We start from the raw sequence: 20,910 nt of genomic DNA, 5'->3' as shown, positions 1-20,910 counted from the left end.
TGGCTTTTCCGTCTGAAGTAGACCAGCAGGACAGACAGTTGACCACAGCTGCAGAAAGTGGTGATGAGCTTAATGACCGCTTCAAAACAGAGATGGCAATGTAAAGTGACCCCGAAAATATACTCGCAGCTCATTTGGTAATTTAAATGATCAACAAAATGCATGAACTGTAGTCATCGTGTGGCACGTGAGCGCATTGAGCTGACTCCTCAATGTTTGCAGTTAAAGGAGAAATTGTTGTGTGTGGTGTCTTAAGCTGCTGGGACCTTGAATTTCCCCTTGAGGATCAATAAAATATCTATCTCTATCTATCTATCTGGTGAGTTTTCACATAGATCTCCGTTTCTCAAGGTCAAGAGTACTGTCGGTTAAAAAAAAAAAAAAAAAAAAAACGCCAGTTTTACCTAGCTTGAGTTGCTACAGCCAGCAGCTAACGTAGTCAGACAGCTACACTCTGGGGTCATGTCCGTGAGCTCCCATGTACATGCCCCCAGAGTGTAGGCCTACTGCTCTGGCTGCCTGGCTGAGAAACGGGAAACAAAGTCTATGTTAAAACTGGCCAGATTTCTCCTTTAATGCCTTACCCATATTGTCAAATTAGCAAGCTGATTTAGTGTAATTATTAAACGAGCTTTGGTTAGACTTGAGACTTTAATCCATTTTTATGATTGAATTCAGCACAGGAAAATAAAATACTATGAATCACTTGGCCTGGATGTCTTTTACAACTTTTGTATTGCACTGGCACAAGTCATAGCCTAAAGGCCTGTGCCTTTTATTGCCCATTTCAGGTGTTTCAAGTGTAGAAAAGAAAGACAGATGCCGAATGACTGTAAAACTGTGATATATTTTTTTCTTTTTAAGCCTCGAGTTGCCTTCATTTTCTCACAATAGAAGTCAGCCGTGAATCACGCACGTACTCTGCCCTTGAACGGAAAGCGGAGGGGCGCCGGGAGGTCAAGTGACCTGGTGTCTGACATCTGTTCGTTATCTGTCAGTGAAGTGAGAGGGACTGTCACTCTAGCAGAGAGAATGATTCATTCAGTGTCCCTTCACCCCTCGATCTCTGTGAAGCGCACGCAGAGATAGCTCACAGTCTGGTGCCGTTGTCCTCTATGGTGACAAAGAAGATGGAGCCTGCTGCACACTGAAGGGGACATCGACACTTTTCATATCCTTCTCTCAGACAAGTTACAGAGGAACTGAGTTTTGCAGTCGTCATTGTCGGTCATTGTTTACACTCTTGGTAGAAACGGAAGATGTTGGTTTGTTCTAGTGCACGTTTATGTATTCTGGTCAGGACTGTATGTTTAAACCCCTTCACTTTTTTTCAAGAGGAAATGGACATTTTTCACTACACTGAATTAACCTTGAGAGAGGTTGGAAATGTGTGCCGTTTTAAAGGCCTTTAAAGATTTTTGTTACGGTCCCATGTTCTCTTAACTGATGTTAGCTTAATTAAAAATGTCCTCACACATTTTACGCATGTTAATAACCTCGTCTCTAGCACAAAATGAAGGATAATGAATGTCTTTTTTACAGATGTGACAGAGTGGTGTTATAAATTTAGTCCGCCTCTACTGTAGAGTTGGCCAACACATTTAGGATTTCTTGGATCAATGAATAGAGTGTGTGTGGTCATGGAAAGGGTCTAATAGGACCCATCATGGGACCACTCGCAATCTGGACCAGATGGGTCCCTCCTCGGGCACTCTAAATGCCCCCTTGTGTGGACAGCATCTGACGGAGGAGAAAGGACACGTCAGGGAGAAGTAAAGTAGACAATCAGGAGCGAAATCTGTGACCTTGAGAGGCTGGCATTTGAAATGTCAGAAGCAACCACCTCCCTCAAGCTCAAAGCCGGCACGTGTAGGACGGACCTTCCACCGTCCGTCGGTCACAATGACATCATCCGGACGGCTCCCGTCTTTTCAGTGAAGGCAGAGTAAGACAACAGCTCCTGGAACAGAAATATCTTTTGATGTCGTGTGTAAGTATGTGTCTATCTATCTGTATGTACAAGTCAGAAGTGAGACTCATCAGAAGCCAAAGCCTGTTGGTGTGTGCGGTCGTCTGCCATTACATTCTTGCATTAGTGGGAAGGAAACGATTCAGTTACCAGAAAACGGAGAACCAAGCCGAGGGTGAAAAATAATCGTACGTCTCATGTGTCATCGCCTTAAAAATACCTCCGAAGAGGGACAAAGGACCATTTTTGGCCTGCGGCGGCGACAACATTAGCTGACCTCAGGGTCAAATATGGTCTTCGCCAGCGCTTTCATCTGAATCACCGGCCAGTGCTGTCTTTGCACATCAGTAATCAACATGCACGAGCCTCAAGGACACTTGTGTAATAAAATGATAATAGGACATGTGCTATATGTGTCATAATATTGTGCATAAATATAGAAACCGAGATGTATATACGGCTATGGTGGTGGTGATGGAAGCAGTGATGCAGGTCAAAATCCCAAGATTGGTGTTTTCCAAGTCACGTCTCGATTAACGTCTGATGAGGTCGTGTCCTCAGCTGTTTTGCAAACAACAGGCATGGTTGAACAAGGCGGGGGGGATACACACTCTCACACACACACACACACACACACATCTGTGCCCATTTGGCCGAGCGTGGCAGGGGCGAGTGGGGGGGCACAAAGGCAGGATCTGACTGCCAACCGCCTCATTTGGCTGGTTAAGGGAACACAGATGGATGGCACTGTGTGGGCATGTGCGGCTCTATTTCACCGCTGCTCGTTCAGCAGCCCGTTCGCTCGCTCAGTCACCCACCGCTCCGCCGCCCCTCCGCCGCAACGACCATTCCGCGGTTCCGTTTGATGCTGCTGCTGTTGCCGTCGCCGCGGGCAACACACACCACCTCCTCTTAAGTGAACGAGACAGCCACTGCCAGAATTCCACAGGAGGTGGAATTTTCACATACGCTGGTCCTCACAGTGAAAAGGCAAGGTGGTCACGCTCATGCCTCTATATGCTGTGGCACAGGCCATTTTAAAAGTGTCAGGTCAGCTCATGATCTGAGGAAGCATATGGTCTAACTTGACCCCATTTTGACCTGTGACATTTTCATGTAGGCTATGTAATATAATATGAAGTAGCCTAACCTATTGCTACGGTCAACGTTTACTGGTATGTGCATAGTGTCCATATCTGTAGTTAATGCCCTTTTAAATCTGGACTGTGTGAGGTAAAGGAGTATTTTCTTTAAGGTCTGAGCTTTCTCAGACAGAGTCTGAACAAGAGCAATGCTCAGTTGTTAACCCACGACCACCCAATCCCATCTCATTCACACCCTGACATATCTAATTCCAGCCCTATCACACCTCTTAGTGTTGATTAGATTCCATTAAAGCCCATCATATTCATTGCACAGGGAACAGACGATCAAGAGGACTTAGTCATGCGGACCCACTCCTGACCCATCACGACGGCCATATATGCGTTATGATGATGAAGATGATGCCAGGACACCTTTACACCATTCACATGAGAGGGTTACGTTCTGTATGTCTCGTCATCGCAGATAAACGCAACTCAAGTGAAGATGCTGATGTGAGTGCACATGCTATATAGGCTTGTCTGGCCATCTCATGAAACATGAAGAGAGAATACAGGAAGCAGGCTGTCAACTTGTCCCCCTCCCTCTCTCTCTCTCTCTCTCTCCCTGTTTCTCTCTCTCGCTCCCTCTCTCCCTCTCTCCTTTGAGATGGCCCTGCTCTGTGGAGGTAGCGAGACGGGTGATGAAAAGTGGCATTAAATATTGAGGTCCAGTGCTGTCTTGTCAGCTCTCATTTTCTCCCTCATCTCTTCCCCCCCACCTGAAAAAAAAAAAAGAAAAAGGAAATAAAAAAACAGAATCGCTGCCCTCCACAACACAGCCTTATACCTTGGCCTCTGGTTTGGGCTGATTAACCCGGGGGGGCAGAGGTCGCGACCCCCCCTCGGTCAGCCTCAGATGCGGCATGGACCCTTTGCTTCATACAATTGCGTCTCATGAACAGAAACGAGTCAGTCAGCCGCGTGCAGAATTGGTTTTCCATATTCCACCGCATGCATAATGAATACCCCGGCTCACCACAGTGATCATTGCTATTCCTCTGATGGTAATTGCAACTGTGTGAGTATATACACACACACACACGTGCAAGCGCGCACGCACACACAAGACACATTCACTTACATATCTGCACTCTGCATGTGTGTATTGTCTACCTGATATTTGTATAGTAAGTAGAGTTATGTTTACATGTCTCTGTACAGGTATAAATGCATACATGTATTTAATGCAGCACGGGTTACATGTTAGTGCGCTTACATTATGCATGAGGGTTCTAAACGCCCTCTAAAGTGTACTGCCTGCATACTGTGCGATAAGCTGGGGCTCCGCATTCCCAAGTATGTTGTTCCAGGTATCCAGACAGCATGTGCCGAGGTCATGCTACCTCATATTCATCTTCATTTGCAAATCTACAGCGGTCGACCTCTTCTGCTCCAATGCACGATTTATATAAACAACACCACTGGCACAGAATCCCTGATCAGGCCTTTCAAAGGGATTCAGCAAGAAGGTAACGTAAATATCCGCACACCGGAGCACTCCCACAATGTATATTCTTTTTTTTTTTTTTTTATTACGTTTAAGTAATGTTTCGGGCCTTAGTAGCCCTTCCTCAGACTTTTACACACATGTTACACAGCTGTCCCTTTTCATCACCAAAGTCATGCGACTAATTGGTTGTAGAACTTCCAATCAACTCATTATGCCAACTATTGCACCATGCCCGTGAACAATGCATAATATACACATATGCAAATACATATTTACATAGCGCTACCACATACTATGTTTTCTTCATTGAGGTTATTCATTTAGGGATTCAGGAAGTCTTTTGGTGTTTACCGCTTCAGTGTGTTGTAGATATGGCAGCCTAATATACTGTTTTGTGTACATAAATAGATTGTGCTTTGTTGTAAAACCTGCAATCTTTCAAAGAGTAATTATTCAGTATATCAGTAAGTCGCTCTCATTATTCCACTGTCCTCTTTTGGAGCCATTTTTGTTGACTTGCAATGCAAAGTTGACTTGGAAATGCAAAAGTTAACTACTAAATATGATTGCGTGTTTTTGCACAATGCGTAATAGCACAACACACAAACTGTTCATTGTTGGGTACACTGGTGAGTATGCACTTTTTGAATTGACAGGAGCCTGGGTTTTCATTCCAGACAGAAATTGAATTTGTTAATAAGTGTTCTGTGTGTGTGTGTGGGGGGGGGGGGGGGGGGGGGGGAGATCTGTGTGTGAGTCAGTGTATCTGGCAATTGAAAATCTGTCTAGATATTAATTCAACAAGCCAGAAAGTGCAAAAGAGGAAAAACATTTGGATTGCTTTTGAGGTTTGGGGGAGGGAAAAAAAACCCAGCATGCTGATTTAAATAAAAGCCCATTTAATAGCCATACCTTCACAGAAAGCCCTCAGCGAGTTTGTCCACCGTGAGTTGTGCTGTTGAAAAACTCTAATCAAGAACATTTGGAGGAGACTATTCATTGGACCTGCCAACTAATATATCAGGTAATGGTGGAGTGAGGCAGTGTGTGTGTGTGTGTGTGTGTGTGTGTGTGTGTGTGTGTGTGTGTAGGGGGGTGGGGTGGGGTTGAGAGAGAGAGAGAGAGAGAGAGAGAGAGAGAGAGAGAGATGCGAGAGTATGCAAAATATTAAAACATCTACATTGTTAATGCAAAATTGCAGCATCTGTATCATCAACGCTCGACTTCACTGTTGGGAAAACGCTGACCGTCATTAAGCTAATGTTCTGCCGTAAACTAAGCAATTGATTTACTGTTAGTTTTAACAGCTTCTTTTCAAAAGTTTCTCTTGCCAGCATAATTTCCTTTAGACTTCTGCGGAATGTGGTGTAGCCTAGCCACCCCCTTTTTCTGCAACCTCACCTCACAGGACCCATATAATTGACTTATGTAAGCTTCACCACTTAAGATTTCTCTGGGCATCTGAAGCTGCGCTGTACTGAGTGAGAACCACGTCGTGTAAGTGCAAAATGCTGCACATCAGGGCAGACCGAACCTGTCATGGAAAAGTCACATTAGATATTCACATTAGATAACCAGACGTCTAGTCAACGACTGTTTTTCAAGTTTACTGTATGAAGCTTTATTCATAGATAGACATACAAAGTACTTCTTGTTACTAGAAGCCAAGGGTGTAACTTTGGGTTAAACATTAGGGGGGGGCTAGGATCATGTGTTCATGTTCATGTTCTATAACAGTTACAGTAATATTTATGATTATTGGAGGGAGGGATGGGTGGTTGGTTTTGATTATGGGGGTGGGGGGTTGCAACCCCCATAAATTATTTGCATCACCAAAGTTGTGCCAAAGTCTGTGTTCAGAAAGTAAAAGCCATTCTATTTATTGATTTCACATGTGCACTTAACACCTTAACCACATAATCTGATTTGTTAAAGGGATTAGAAACAGTCCAAAGAACACAAATTTGACACAGGCGCAAATGTGTGAAATAATCTACAGAAACACCAAGAATGTTGGCAACGCTAGTCTTTTACGGAAAAGGAAAAGGTTTGTCTCTAATCTAATCAAACGTTTTTGGGGACATCTGATGAAGCAAACCTTAAAGAGGATGAATTGAGTATTGTGCTGCACTTGCAATTTTACAAGTCCAATTCAAACCTTATATTTACATAGGCTGGGTATTGAAATGGTCCTTTTGACTAAATGGTGACCTCTTTGGCAACCACATTTGAACTTCTTTGCGATATTTGACATCACAAGTAAGCTTTGTTCTAATTCGCCCAATTTTTAGTGGCTATTTCTAAGTTCAAGATTTTCATATGCCCTATGTGTCATGATAGCTCTTTGGTTATGCACAACCTCTAATTCATCAAAACCAAGACAAAAATGGTTTCCATTCTATGTCTCCTTTAAGTTATCGTGCGACCTGCCCTGCCATAAATTAATTTGTAAGCGCAATATAATTTTATAAGAGCACAAGGCTATCAACAGTTCTCCTATGATATTCTAACTCGTTAACATTTAAGGGAGAGGTCTTTGAACACTGGAGCGGGAGAGTAAAGATAACGTCTCTGCTCAGAATGACCTGAAATTAAATCTTACAATTGAATCCTTCCATTCTAATCATGACGTTCATGATCACAATAGCAACAGTTTGATTTGATGCTCTTGTATTTCCACTGTTTAACTCATGTATGATTTCCTACATGGTAATTACATTTTTATTCTTCTGTTTCCTACTCTGATATGGTGTCCGTGGTTCATTCGATTGTTATTGCTATGTCCTTTGAGATGCAAATGAGCAGCTCTGGAAGATACACAATATAATCAAGGCTTTCGCATCAAGACTGAGCTGGAGGCTATGGAAGTGATGTCCAACAAATCTCAGCTGACCTTAAAAATGACATGTGGCAGCACACCATGTTTTCCTTTTCCAAGTGTGTGTGTGTACATTTGTGTATTTGCTTGTGTGTGTGTGTGTGTGTGTGTACCTGGGGGTCTGGATGTCATTGAAAGGCATTATACTGTTGCTAGGATAATCCTGCTGAGAGGGGAAAGGGGTTAAAAAGGGATGTGTGTGTGTGTGTGTGTGTGTGTGTGTGTGTTTGTGTGCGTGCGTGCGTGCGTGCGTGCGTGCGTGCGTGCATATTAGTGTGTAGGTGGGGGGCTGATCATGATTTACGATGCCCCTAGCAGATTCATCCCTTTGATACCCCTCAATTAAGAGAGGGGCCATAAAACAATGCCCTTCATTTGTTGTCCCTCCCCTCTCCCCTTCTTGCCAGCCACATTACATAACACCACCGCCGTCCACCGTGAACAGGAAAGGCAAGTACAGCTTGCTGTTATTTCACAGGACAATGCTGTATTTGTACAGTAAAATACTGTAATATTGCATACAGTGACTTCCTGTAATTACCTTTTACAGTATTTACAGGGTTTTTTTTTTTACAGTGTAGCCACACGAACAAGTGGATACAAGGGCCGACCTCTACACCGGCGTCACAAGTTGCATACCGAGACTCATCGGGGGAGAGCATCACTGTCACACGTGTCACATATGTGGATCCAGGACCCTCCTGATGGTCCTATGAAGTCCATGCATACTGAGTAGGATCAGAGAGGCGAGGCCATCTTATCCAGTGCGCTCTTCCAGTAATCCCTGGGTATAAAGCTTGTCACTTGACTTGACCATGGGAGGTTGCTGAGTCCTTGGGTGGGGAATAGAGAGTGTGTGTGTGTGTGTGTGTGTGTGTGTGTGTGTGTGTGTGTGTGTGTGTGTGTGTGTGTGTGTGTGTGTGTGTGTGTGTGTGTGTGTGTGTGTGTGTGTGTGTGTGTGTGTGTGTGTGTGTGTGTGTGTGTGTGTGTGTTGGGGGAGGGGTTGGGGTCCCAGAGAGACTCAAGGTGGAGATTTTGTTCCTACAGACAAGGTTGACTAGTGCAAAGCAATTCCTCAGGAGCATCTAACAGGGAGGTTACACCGATTACACACGTAAGTAGAGCATTTTTGTTTGCGACACGTAAGAGCAATTATTAGACTGGTCTATTCTTTTTTTCTTCGAACGTACGCACTGTTATCACATCTGGTGTAGCCAGTTCCACTGATCATAGGGGAAGCTAATTGTTGCAGCAGACAATGCAAACGTTTAACAGAACGTTTAAGCTATATGCCGGGTGTAGCCCCCTCCCGCCTCCTCCCCTTCAAGAACATCAGTTTACTTCCCCAAAGAAGTTTCTTTTTCATTGTGTCGTTGACAGACAGTTTGAACCAAAACCACAAATGTATTTCCTGAGGAGTTAGTGATAATTGACTGACATTACCTTTGATAGATTTTTTTTGTGTGTGTGTGCTACAGAGTTATGGGGAGAAATTGCAATCTGTCCTATTCTGCGGGGGCCTTGAAGGAATGAAGTTATGATCAGGCTAAAAAAGGGGCTATTAAAAATCCATTTTAATTATTGTAAATGCGAGAACTAATTAAATGACTGCCCCAGTGGGCTGTGAAATGTAACCAAGCAAGTGAAGCGATCCCTCATATGAGTTCAGACACAGTGCAGAGAGACAAGACCAGGGCTGTGTGTGTGTGTGTGTGTGTGTGTGTGTGTGTGTGTGTGTGTGTGTGTGTGTGTGTGTGTGTGTGTGTGTGTGTGTGTGTGTGTGCGCGTGAGTGTGTGCGCATGTGTGTGTGCGTGTGTGTGTGTGCGTACATGCATGTGTGTGTCTGTGTATGTGCGTATGTACGTACTTGTGTGTGTGTGTGTGTGTGTGTGCTTCATAACCACCACTGCGCCAATATTGCTCTACATTTGTGCCTCCCCGCTGTGGGCATATATTGCGAGTCCCGTTCTGGCTTGAAATTCAAACAATATTCAAATTAATTTTTGTCTCAGATTGTTTTGTTTTTTAACCCTTAGCCTGATGGTGCCAGCGTGAGTGACCATGTCCTGATAACTGGACGTAGTTAAATTGAATTGAACCTGTGATCACAGGTAGGTCACTGGCTCTTGCCACTGTCTGGTCTCAACGCCTCTGATAGCCTATTTAGTATTCAGCCAAGCTTGTGGTTCGGGGGTCAGAAATGCACACAGCCCAGTTAGCAGTGGCCCCATTACTCTCAGGCCTGAATAATGGCCTTCAGTTGGGGAAAAAAACAACTCTCGATGGCTCATTCCCAAAAATCCTTCTCCCCGAAAAAAGTTATGAGGCAGCGATATGGGTGCGATCCATCAGAGCAGATGGTGTAACGAGATCTTTTAAACACTATCTATGGCCTCTGAAGACAATAAGATTTAATAATTAGATTGTAGGCAACAATTACCTCCTTCATTTTAGGGAATTGATTTTGCCTCTGTTTATTTGGCTATATTGACAAACCATTTAGTCAAATGTAAAGTGTTAAAGCACACACCCAAGGAAACTAATTGCCCCACATTGGGCCGTGTTCTTAGAACTTGCATTCTGCACATTCAGCCACATTCAAAAATAAAAAAAAATTGTCCTAGATCAGGGATTTTCAACCCGTGATTTGGTCTGAAACCTATGGTGATCCGTGAAGCCATTGCAGATGGTCCCTTACCGTACAGTCAGTAATGTAGTTTCACTGCGATAATCACTTTTTTTGACCTCTTGTCTCACAACGCTTCTTGGTCAGATTAGTCTCTGGGCCACCATCAATTGAAAAGCCCCTGTCCTAGAGTAGATCGTTACTTCTGCAGACTGCGATTCACTGCCCATTCTGCAGCTATTCAGGTTGTATCCCTTACCTACTCTAAAAAGGTAGCACTCATTATCTCTGACGCCAGACATTCGCCTTCTTCTTCTTCATCATCTTCTTTCAATCCCACGCTTGTTGACTTGGAGAAATTCGATTTTCTGTTCCATCTCACCCAAGCGCGTTATTTCTCTGAAGTCACAGCCAGTGACAGTGTCCTTCCTTCCACATGATGCTCTTGGTGTCAGCTCTTTTCACAAAGTCAACACTGCCACTTAACGCTGGACTATTGGGGTCAGTCAGACACCATCCACAAGGTAATAGTGGCAATTAACATGCCAAGTCATAAGTCAATCCCACAGCAGCCATCTAAACTTCCTCATTATGAACACCAAGATAGAACAATGACACATCCTCTGATTGCTTGTCCAATGATGAAAGATAACTTTCTATAGAGGGACACACATTCTGTTATTCTTTTATGGAAGCCAATTCCGTGAACATCCCTGGAGAAACCATGAATGGACATTCAAAGGACGTTGACAGCGGCCATCTTGTAAAATGTTTGTCTCGTCTTGTCCCTGATGCATCTGAGGATCAATTTGTCTAATTTTGAATGAGAGTGGCATCAAGAAGGACACTGGAGAGGGCGAAAAAGGATTGTCTGACAAGCGTGTCTTGGGTCCTGTTTTTAGATAAATATATTTCAGATGGAGCATTACTCAGAGAAGCGTCTGATTTAATGAGCTTAGCGTAGAGGAACAAGTCGATTTCGATTGTCTTTTGTCTCTCTGTTTCGGCTTCGCCATCCATTCATTCAGAAACAAAAGCACACTGCGGGGCTGCTGGTGGAAAATAAATGGGCTAGCGCTAGCCCACCAGAGATGAATACTTTGACTCCGCTCTCGCCCCACATCTTCTCTCTCCACCACCTCCGCGTACCTTATCATCCCCTCGACGGCTAGTAAGAGCTGTCAGCCATTTATCCCTGTCTTTTGTGCCTCCGTTAATGAAGATCGCTGTCACTAGCACCCCCCCCCCCCTTCGCGGGCCTGTCAACCTCCATGGCTTGGACAAGGGGTGACAAACCACGTGGGAGGGACGAGGTCTCGGACAGGCCGGACGGTCGTCCAATTAGTCGACCCCTACGAGCTCTGGTGTGTGGAGCGGAGTGGACAGCAGAGTGATGCTGCTGTTGTCCTGCCGACCACGCACCAGGCCCGCACAAGGGGACACACACACACACTCACACACACACACACACACACACACGCACGCACACACACACACTCACAGGGGACAAGAACAAAAGAACAAACACAAACAAGACAAGAGCAGAACTGAATGAACGTGACGAAACGCGTTAAGGGGAGAAGAAGGCTCCGGCTCTTTTTGAGGTGGTTTCTAAATGACCATGCCGCAGCAGAGGGGGAGAAAAGAACCTCCCCTCCAGGATCTCCTTGACAGAGAAGGTATGTCAGGCCTCTTCTGGCATCGGTGCTATTAATACCGTCATCTGTCTTTGTCCTGGGGCTTGTGGGAATACTCAAACTAACACACACAGAGACTCTCTCTCACACACACACACACACACACACACACACACACACACACACACGCACACACACACACACACACACACACACACACACAATGATTTATGGGGCTAGAGATGGCTGGGGTGCAGACTGTAGAGTTGGGGTCCATGGAACATGTGCTATGTGTGGGGAAGTGGAGTGAACCTTCAGGTATGGAACATCTGTTTGGGCTGGACACGCATGGAGTCCAACACATCAGACTACTCCAGAGAGGTGGTCTTTTTTGGGAAGTCTGTTGGAGAGTGTGTGTGCATGTGTGCGTGTGTGTGTGTATGTGTGTGTGTGTGTGTGTGTGTGTGTGTGTGTGTGTGTGTGTGAAAGAGTGTGTGTGTGTGTGTGTGTGTGTATGTGTGTGTGTGTGTGTGTGTGTGTGTGAGAGAGAGAGAGAGAGAGAGAGTGTGTGTGTGGGTGTGTGGGTGTGTGGGTGTGTGGGTGTCTGTGTGCCTGTGTGCGCATGCATCCTAAACCCAAATCATGTGCCCGTGAAATGTAGAGCCAAGAACATTATGAGGTCAATGCGACTGAAAATTGGAAGCAATATTTGTGATGAACAGCCTGTGGCTCCGATGGGAAGCAAGGCTGCCCCGTAAACTTAACGTGGCACGGCAGCAGAGGATAGAGAGAGAAAACATTTGTCCGTTTAGTGCGAAAAACATCACTCTTCTTTCCCCTCTTTCTCCCAAAATTACCATGTAATTTCTGTATGTGTGTGTGTGTGTGTGTGTGTGTGTGTATGTCTATTTCTCTCTCTTACACTCACTCTCTCTCTCTCTCTCTCTCACACACACACACACACACACAGACACAAACTCACACATTGTGTAGACACCAGTACCCCACAGAAGTGGCTTGATGTCTGCACAGACGAAGAAGTCATAATGCATAACAATTGCTCATTAGCAGGGATGTTGCGTGTGTGTGGGCCGTGTGAAAATTCATGAATTGACCACATCCATAAATAAATAAATAAATAAATGAGCGAACAAACCGCAGAGGACTTAAAAGGCCCCTGTCGGATTTAGCATAAATGCTAAACATTGGACTTCGCCAGGATTGCCTTTTGAATACACAGATGCAATTTATGATCACAGTGGTGAGAGGGCACTGTAGGTGGTGTCTGGGTGTGTGTATGTGTGTGTGTGTGTGTGTGTAGGAGGTGTATCGGGGTGTGTGTGTGTGTGTGTGTGTGTGTGTGTGTGTGTGTGTGTGTGTGTGTGTGTGTGTGTATGTGTGTGTGTGTGTGTGTGTGTGTGTGTGTGTGTGTGAATGTGTGTGTGTGTGTGTGTGTGTGTGAGAGAGAGAGAGAAAGAGAAAGAGAGAAAAAGAGAGAGAGAGAGGGGGGGGGGGGGGGGGGTACTGACAGTTTTCCCCGGCAATGCAGATGAGTATCTCAAGATAAACAGCCAGACACAGGGAACCCCTGAATACCATCATAGCAGCATCAGCCTTTACTTCAAATGCAAGGACCCTTAGTCAAGGTCACTTTGGTTTACACGGAAGCTTTTGTTGTTCATGTGTGTTGCAATTATTTCCATTTAAGTGGACTTGAATACTTCACGTTGCAAGAAGAATGAAGCTGCTTTGGTTACTTCAACAAATCCTAATAGTACTTTTATAATGACAGTGATATTTGAAGCATCACAGAAAGAAAGAACGAAAGAAAGTCTCAAACAAACATTTTGAAGTAATTTTATATATATAAAATACAACGATTCTCCCAGCTTTTTACATGACTTGGTATTATACAATCATCACCTCACAACTGGGTCAATTTTAAACAGCACTGGCCTGTACATGAACGCTTTAAGCAATTGTGTCTGTGTTGTTTTTTAGCCCTGAACAACAAAAGTGTGCCCTGAAACTCCTGACATCTTGTGCTGTCACTGTCTTTTCTCTGGAGCGGCTGCCTAGCTTGATAGACTAATTGGTGCATCACACACGCTTTGGGGTAGACGATTGCTTATGGCCTGAAGAAAAGCCAACCGATGTTACTATGTGCTCTGGCTGAGTCAATGACTGAGTCACTTTTGAAGACGCGACTGAACACCGGCACAAACAGTGTTACTCAGCAGAAAGCTAACACAAATAGGGAGACAGTCTCAGACAGTTGATGCATTTGCTCGTTCTGAATTGATGTCCACAGACTGCACTTCTAAATCTAAATTGGGCATGGTTGTTTTTAAAAATGTTTTTATACTGTATGTGGACTGAGATTTCAATTAGGAAACACACTTTTTTTTGCTCTTCATTAATCTCCAATGACAACTGCTCACCAGCTACTTTACATAGATAACCAATCTCTGCACAAAACAAATGTGAACACCAAGCTAATTACAGTTCAAGTTGATGTGCGGACTCTGCTCTGGGATGTAAAATTCGCATGTCACAACAGAGACATCCAAGTGAAAGGAACGTTCCTCCGGGACCGAGAGGCCCTCGCGTGTCCTGCTGAGTCGGCGGCGAGGGAACCGTTTGTGACAGCACCCATTTGTTTCTCTTGCAGAAGCTGCGTAGCTGCCCGAACGAGTCCCAGTGTTCTCCCAAGGGTGTCCATTTTAAACCACCTCCTTATAGCAATTAGGCCACTCCTTTCTCCTCATCTCCCCACATCACTGCCCTCTGTCCCTTTGATGCCATTCAAAATGGAGGTTGGTTTGTCTGTTCACTCACAACAGAAACTCACAGAGAAAACAGTGCAAAAAAAACCCTTCAGTAAATAAATAAATATATAAATAAACAAAACAAGCGACAAATACATAAATAATTAAATAAATGTGTAGTTCTAAATAGGACGGAAATACCCAAATAGAGGGAAGAAGCTGTAATCTCTCAGAATAGGAGAGAAAAGAATGAGAAAAAGAAGAAGAAGAAGAAGAGAGGAGAACTCAAGGTCACTGTATGTGTTCCTTGCGATTGTTCCGTTATCTCTGCTGTCACCACGGAGACAATGCAAGTGAGCCCGGGGCAACATTCCATTTACTCTGAGGCCACTTTCCCATAATTCCCTCTGATCTATAAATCCATGAGATACCCCCACTGAGGGGCTTTACCGTCAGACCACTTTATCCCGATTTTATTCCCTCCTTCTGTTTTCACACTATCTATCTCTTTTGTTCTCACTCTCCATGTCTCCACGTTTCCTCCTTTCTCATTCTCTCACAGATACATTCACACACACACACACACACACACACACACACACACACACACACACACATGCACACACAAAGCGGTCGCATCTTAATCACAGTTTCCACTGTTGTTCACCCCATTTCACATTCTGTCAGTTCTCTCATTGCCTGAGTGGGTAGCGCCAGTGGTTCATTGCCACAGATGCCTCATCCCTCTGAAGCGCAAGGATACAGCGTTTAATGATTAATGCAGTGGACTGCACTTGGGGTATGATGGCGCGTACTGTAGCTGATTTTCGGTTACATCTACTGTACACAAGCCTATATCCCGTGGCTCATCGATTTTCTTGACAGTCATCATTTGAAAGTTTTCTGGCTCTCTCTCTGGTTGATTTCCTCGCCTCGAAACATGTGGTGTTTTTTTTCCCTCTCCAACACGTCTTTTCTCTTTTCTCCTCTTTCTTCTTTCTTTCTTTGCTGAGTTTAACAGAAGGAACAGGAACAGGAACATCGACCCAACAGTATGTGTTTCTGTCAGCAGTGGGGGGGGGGAAAGAAAAGCAAAAAGCGAAAAAAAAAATGAAACTTTAAAAAATAGCGTATAGCTCTCTGCCAAGATCTGGTGTCGGCGCTGCTGATGAAAGGGGAATTATCCTGGTAGCACAAGTGCTCAGAAGAGTCATGAGTCATCGCCCTCTCCATTCTGTAGCAGGTGGTTGCCCATAACTGTAAATCATCGCAATACTGTGAAAGAGACAAGAGGGGGGGAAAAAAATAAAAAAAACAACTAAAAAATCCTTCTTCTGAATTCAAGTGGCTGTGTTGCTCGGGAGAAGAGCGTTCTCCTTGTGCTCACTGACACCCCCACATCTGGAGGAGGAGTGTTTGTTTGATTTTTGTTTTGGGAAGGGAGGCGGAGGGGTGCCCAGGATGATTTAAAGGATGCCATCTGCCGTTGTCGCCGTGACGACAGCAGCGAAAGGCACCTGCGAAAGTCTTTGCTCTCTTTTGTCTTCTGTCCATAGCCAACAGATAATTAATACCTGGCAGCTATTAATGACACTCACATCCTGCTGTCTTGCCCACTGAGCTTGTTATCAAACAGAGCTTGTTATCAAACCTACCGCTGAAACCTACCAGCGAGCTGCCATATTAAAGAGGGGGACGGCGAGGGGGGAGGGGGAGGGTCCGGTATAGGAGTTGGAGTTCATATCAAACATTAAACGTTCCAGCAGGTTCCAATCAATGGCGTGTGTCTTTTGCTTGTGAATCATTGAAACGTTAAATGAGTGTGTGTTTGTTGAATGCTAGTGGAGCATGAACATGAAGTTGGCACGTTTGACTATTCAAGTTTTGAGTGACTGCTGTAGGCTATGCATGTATGCACACTAATCTATTTCCTCTTTACTGGACTAGAACACCTGCCCTGTGTCTCTTGATCTGCATTTGTGAAACCCACATCAGGAAAGCACTGGACTGGATTTTGTTGGGCTCAAATAACCCATTTTAGTTTACATCTGTGACTGAATTACCTCAGTAACGCAGGCTTTAAATATTCTGAGAAAGATGTTTGTGGTATTACGTTCACCATCTCTGTATAAGTCTACATGCACTCCGTCTATAGAAACACAAACATGGTACTATTACAGTCAATATAGGCGACTGGAAACTTTTCTTAACGTAATGGGATTAAAACATCGCCTGACTCCACCTATTTCCGCTCCATTTCTTTTCCCATACTCCGTCTGGAATACCTTGATCCACTTTCATTTACTCCGCCAATCAGCGGATAGAGGGTGTTCCCGAGAGCGATTACATATTTTTTTCAAGCCTATCGTTATCGTTGTGTCCCCCGTGTTTAACATACGTCATTACCAAACGTTAGTGATTGAACTCCAATGATTTCAAACTTCAGACAAGCATCCACAAACCAGGAAATAAACGTTTGCCAATGGCTCTAGGCCAGACTCTCTGTGAAGAGTGTCATGGTCTCCAGGCTAACTAAAACTGTCCAGCCAGACAAAACCAAATTCAGTGAGGACACGTGTGTGGCTCTACATTTCGGTCAGTGTTAATAACACACTTCCGCAAGTTACTTATAGCAAGGACACATTTCTGCACGTTGACTACATCTGACCTGGTTAAGCCAAACTAAAAAACGGATCCGCTCATAAATCACAAGCCACCGCTGAGACCCAGGTGTGCAAGGCGCTCATTCCAGAACATTATACCGGGCATTATGCTCTTCGCAGCAGGGAGAAACAGGCCAGTGACAGCCTCCGGCGCAAGGGGAAAGACTTAGGGAGGTAATAGGCCCCTTTGAGAGGACTCCTCATCCTTCACACCGCCCTGGAGGCTGGGACTCTGCCAGGCGGCCCGGGTATTGCCCCGTCACGTGCCTTCGCATAATGAATGCCGCAAATAACGATTTGGAGCTTGGTCGCTGTTTGCTAAACATGTCACTCTCCCCCCCCCCCCCTCCCCCCTCTGTTTACTCCACATAGTCTATAAGGACTAAAGTTTTTGTTTGAGGTTTGAGGGACTGTCTGCCATGCGGCCCAGGTTTGCCCAGTCACGTGCCTCCACATAACGAATGCAGCACAAATAACAACTTGGAGCTTTGTCACTGGTCGCAAAAATGTCACTTTTTCCCCCATCTGTTTACTCCACACAGTCTATATGGACTAAAGTTTTATTTGAGGTAAGAGCCGAGAGTTTGGCTAGGTCCTCCAAAGTATAAGAAAAGGAGGAAGGTGGTGGGTGAGTTGAATTGATGCCCTATACATTTTACAGTTCATTTCCTCCTGATGGGCAAATCCATAAGCATAGATCAGGAGTTGCAGGGGTGAATATGGCACCTGGGGGGTGAGTGGAAGATGGATTGCTCCCCCTTAAGGTCCACGGCCACAAAACCTGTGCGCTTTACTCAAGATCTACGACTCCTTCACTCTGCCATTTTCCTTTTCTTTTTTTTTTTTTGCAAATCTGACTCTCTCTTCAAGTGTGCGTGATATGAAAGTCAGTGCCCCCCTTTCCCAGACAGCAAAAAGAAATCCCCCACGTCCCCTTTACAGAAGGGTCCTACCGGCCCCGCCTGACCCGGCGACCAACGCGCCGTGCTGGTGCTTCTCCGTCAGCTTGAGGGCCTCGTGCATGCTGGCGGCGGACAGCTTGCGGTTGATGTTGCGGTAGCGGCAGCGGATGAGGTTGCTGTAGGTGGTGCGCAGGTCGCGGTTGAAGAAGGCGTAGATGAAGGGGTTGACCAGCGAGTTGGTGTAGCCCAGCCACAGGAAGGTGCGCTCCAGCCACAGCGGCACGCAGCTGCACTCCACGCCGCAGACGAAGGGCCGCGCCGTGGACAGCAGGAAGAAGGGCAGCCAGCAGACGCTGAAGGCGCCCACCACCACGCCCAGCGTGGCCGCCGCCTTCTGCTCGCGCCGGAAGATGGACAGCGTCTTGCGGTCGCTGCGGAGCAGGCGCGAGAAGCTGGCGCACTCCTCCACCTCGCGCTGGAGCTTGAGGGCGGCCGCCGCGCACTCCGCGCCCATCATCCCCGACCGCCGGCCACCGCCCGTGCCGTCCCTCCCCCCGCCCCCTTCCTCGTCCTCGTCCTCCTCCTTGTCCTCGCCCGCCCGGGGCCTGACCGCCGCCGCCACCGGCGCAGACGCGGACGCCGAGGCGGCGCGCGGGAACCCGGCGATGGTGTGCTTGGCGGCGCTGACCTTGGCGGCGCGGTAGATGCGGTAGTACATGTACAGCATGACGGACATGGGGATGTAGAAGGCCACGGCCGTGGAGTAGACGGTGTAGCCCAGGTCCTGGCTGATCAGGCACACGTGGCCGTCGTTGATGTTCTGGGCCCAGCCGAACAGAGGGGGGAGGGTGATTGACGCTGAGAGGAGCCACACAGAGAACACCATCTTGGCCATGCACCTCCCATTCTGACGCACGGGATACGTTAATGGCTTGGTTATACCCATGTATCTGTGGTGAGATGAAAAAAAAACAAAAACAAAAGACAAACATTTCAGAAATAAGAGAATTTGGATGTAATTTGGTATTCCATTTAAATAAGCTATAGGCTGTCCTAGAGCAAATTTCGTTTTGGCATTACACATAATTTACCAATTATTCACAGCAGACAGAAAGCTCTCTGTTTGATGCAAGAGCTGAGCCAAAAGGTAAGTAATCAATCATGATTATTTGTGTTTTGTTTTGTTTGTGAGTTCACTGCTGTATGCAGTTGTAACCCCCTCTTATGCTGTACTGTTGTTGTTTATTATTTAGCACCTCCAACCTCCCTAACAGTATATCATTTACTAGTGAAGTGTTTAGCATAAACAGCAGACAGAGACAGTCATTTCTGTTTTTCATCCAGTGAATTATTGGCCAGAATGGAACTTTTCAAAAACAAAACTTGATTGTTTTTCTTTTACTCTGAATTAAGTGAAAATGACACAAACATACTCCTACTCACCGATCAATACTGATCACACAAAGCGTCATGATTGATGCGGTACAACACATCACGTCCATTGCAATAAAAACATTGCAGAAAACCCGGCCAAAAATCCACTGACCGCCAATGAGGTCGGTGATGCTGACGAACGGCATCACAGCCACGGCAACTGACATGTCCGCGATGGCCAGGGACACGATAAGGTAATTAGAGGGCTGTTTGAGCTTCTTCACGAAACACACAGACATGACCACCAGTAAATTCCCACATATGGTAAGAAACGTGAGCAAAGTGAGAATGACACCAATCACCATCTTTTCCATGCGTCCGTAGTTTAGGATGTGCTCGCCGCAACTCGTCTCGTTATCCATCGGGCTGGAAGTTGTCAAAGTTGCCACGGTCGTCTCTTGCGCACTCAGCAGGCGCAAGTCCATCACCTCCGAGGTCAATCCGGCCATTACGAGTTCCTTTATAGGGTCTTTGGTAAAAGACGGTTTCATGGTAACGTTGGTGACCTCTCTCTGGTCCTGAAAACCACTCACTTTACGTGTCCCAATAGGTGATCAGTGGTTATCACCATCTCCAAAACCCGGTGCCAGCCTTTATTGCGCATTAAATATATAGTACACATGAGTAAATAGCAAGTAAGGTAAAAATGCGCCATACACATAAGATGCTATTGACTTGCAGTGGTGTCGTAGCAAAGACGCAGGGTCTACTTTCACACTCAAAGTCACACTGAACTGCTCCAGCAGCAGATCGTGCATATATCAAGGTGACGTCAGAGAGACGCGGTAAAGCCAAAAAGACGCACCTGAATCTGAAGTGTGATATCACTGTTTGGACAAATATTTCTAAAAATCAGAGTTTCATGATGTTAGATGCCATGTCTTTTTAATTAGTTTTTTTTTGTCATAGATGGGTGGAAAACTGAAGAGAAATAAACGTCAACTTGGCGGCTCCAAATCTGCGGGTCCAAAAAGATGTAACGCAAAAACCCAATACTCGTCCGCCATCATGTGGCTGTAGGTAGTAGTACGAGGCAGAAACACTGAATATACTCAGAAAAAAGTAATTCGTGAAACTTCTACTTTTCTTCTGAAAGTTTATGGTTTTAGTAGTTTAATCTATGCGTTCTTGCTTGTTTGTTTATAGGATAAGGTCTACTTCTGTTCAGCCAAATACTATTGCACATCCCTTACGTTTGAAAGAATATCTCGGTTAACTTATGAAACAAAAAAATAATCAGTTGCTTTGCTGAATTAAGTTGAATTTATGTGTTGAGCAATGAGTAAGGTTTATGCTCCATTATGGAGTTCAGACACAAGCTGGTTAAGAGTAGCCTAGCCTATTGGAGCGTAGCCTGATCTAGGCTACACGGTTTGTTTGTGATTTTGCCCTTTGACTATAATAGAGCCAAGAATAGAAATAAAAGAAAAAAACGTT

At 45.3% G+C, this 20,910-nt stretch overlaps 1 protein-coding gene across 1 annotated transcript; it reads right to left on the bottom strand.

Moving 5' to 3' along the window:
- Positions 1-18,045: 18,045 nt before the first annotated feature.
- LOC134070591 (5-hydroxytryptamine receptor 7) lies at positions 18,046-19,922 on the bottom strand. Its single transcript, XM_062526982.1, has 3 exons — positions 19,483-19,922; positions 18,650-18,989; positions 18,046-18,541 (listed from the first exon to the last, which is right to left on the bottom strand). The coding sequence occupies exons 1-3, from the start codon at positions 19,920-19,922 to the stop codon at positions 18,074-18,076; spliced, it is 1,248 nt and encodes a 415-aa protein (XP_062382966.1). The 3' UTR covers positions 18,046-18,073.
- Positions 19,923-20,910: the final 988 nt, after the last annotated feature.

Source organism: Sardina pilchardus, chromosome 22 (genome assembly GCF_963854185.1).
Source record: "Sardina pilchardus chromosome 22, fSarPil1.1, whole genome shotgun sequence".
Classification (NCBI taxonomy): domain Eukaryota; kingdom Metazoa; phylum Chordata; class Actinopteri; order Clupeiformes; family Clupeidae; genus Sardina; species Sardina pilchardus.
The sequence above is the reverse complement of the archived record's forward strand: the minus strand, read 5'-3'. Positions and strand labels throughout refer to the sequence as shown.

What these genes read in the sequence shown, in the direction of transcription:
- LOC134070591 (XM_062526982.1), bottom strand. Translation starts at nt 19,922, where the DNA reads ATGGCCGGATTGACCTCGGAGGTGATGGACTTGCGCCTGCTGAGTGCG. An exon ending in TGTGTGATCAGTATTGATCG is followed by an intron (nt 18,990 to 19,482) that starts GTGAGTAGGAGT and finishes ATCTCACCACAG; the next exon opens with ATACATGGGTATAACCAAGC. An exon ending in CTGCGCCGGTGGCGGCGGCG is followed by an intron (nt 18,542 to 18,649) that starts GTCAGGCCCCGG and finishes ATGGGCGCGGAG; the next exon opens with TGCGCGGCGGCCGCCCTCAA.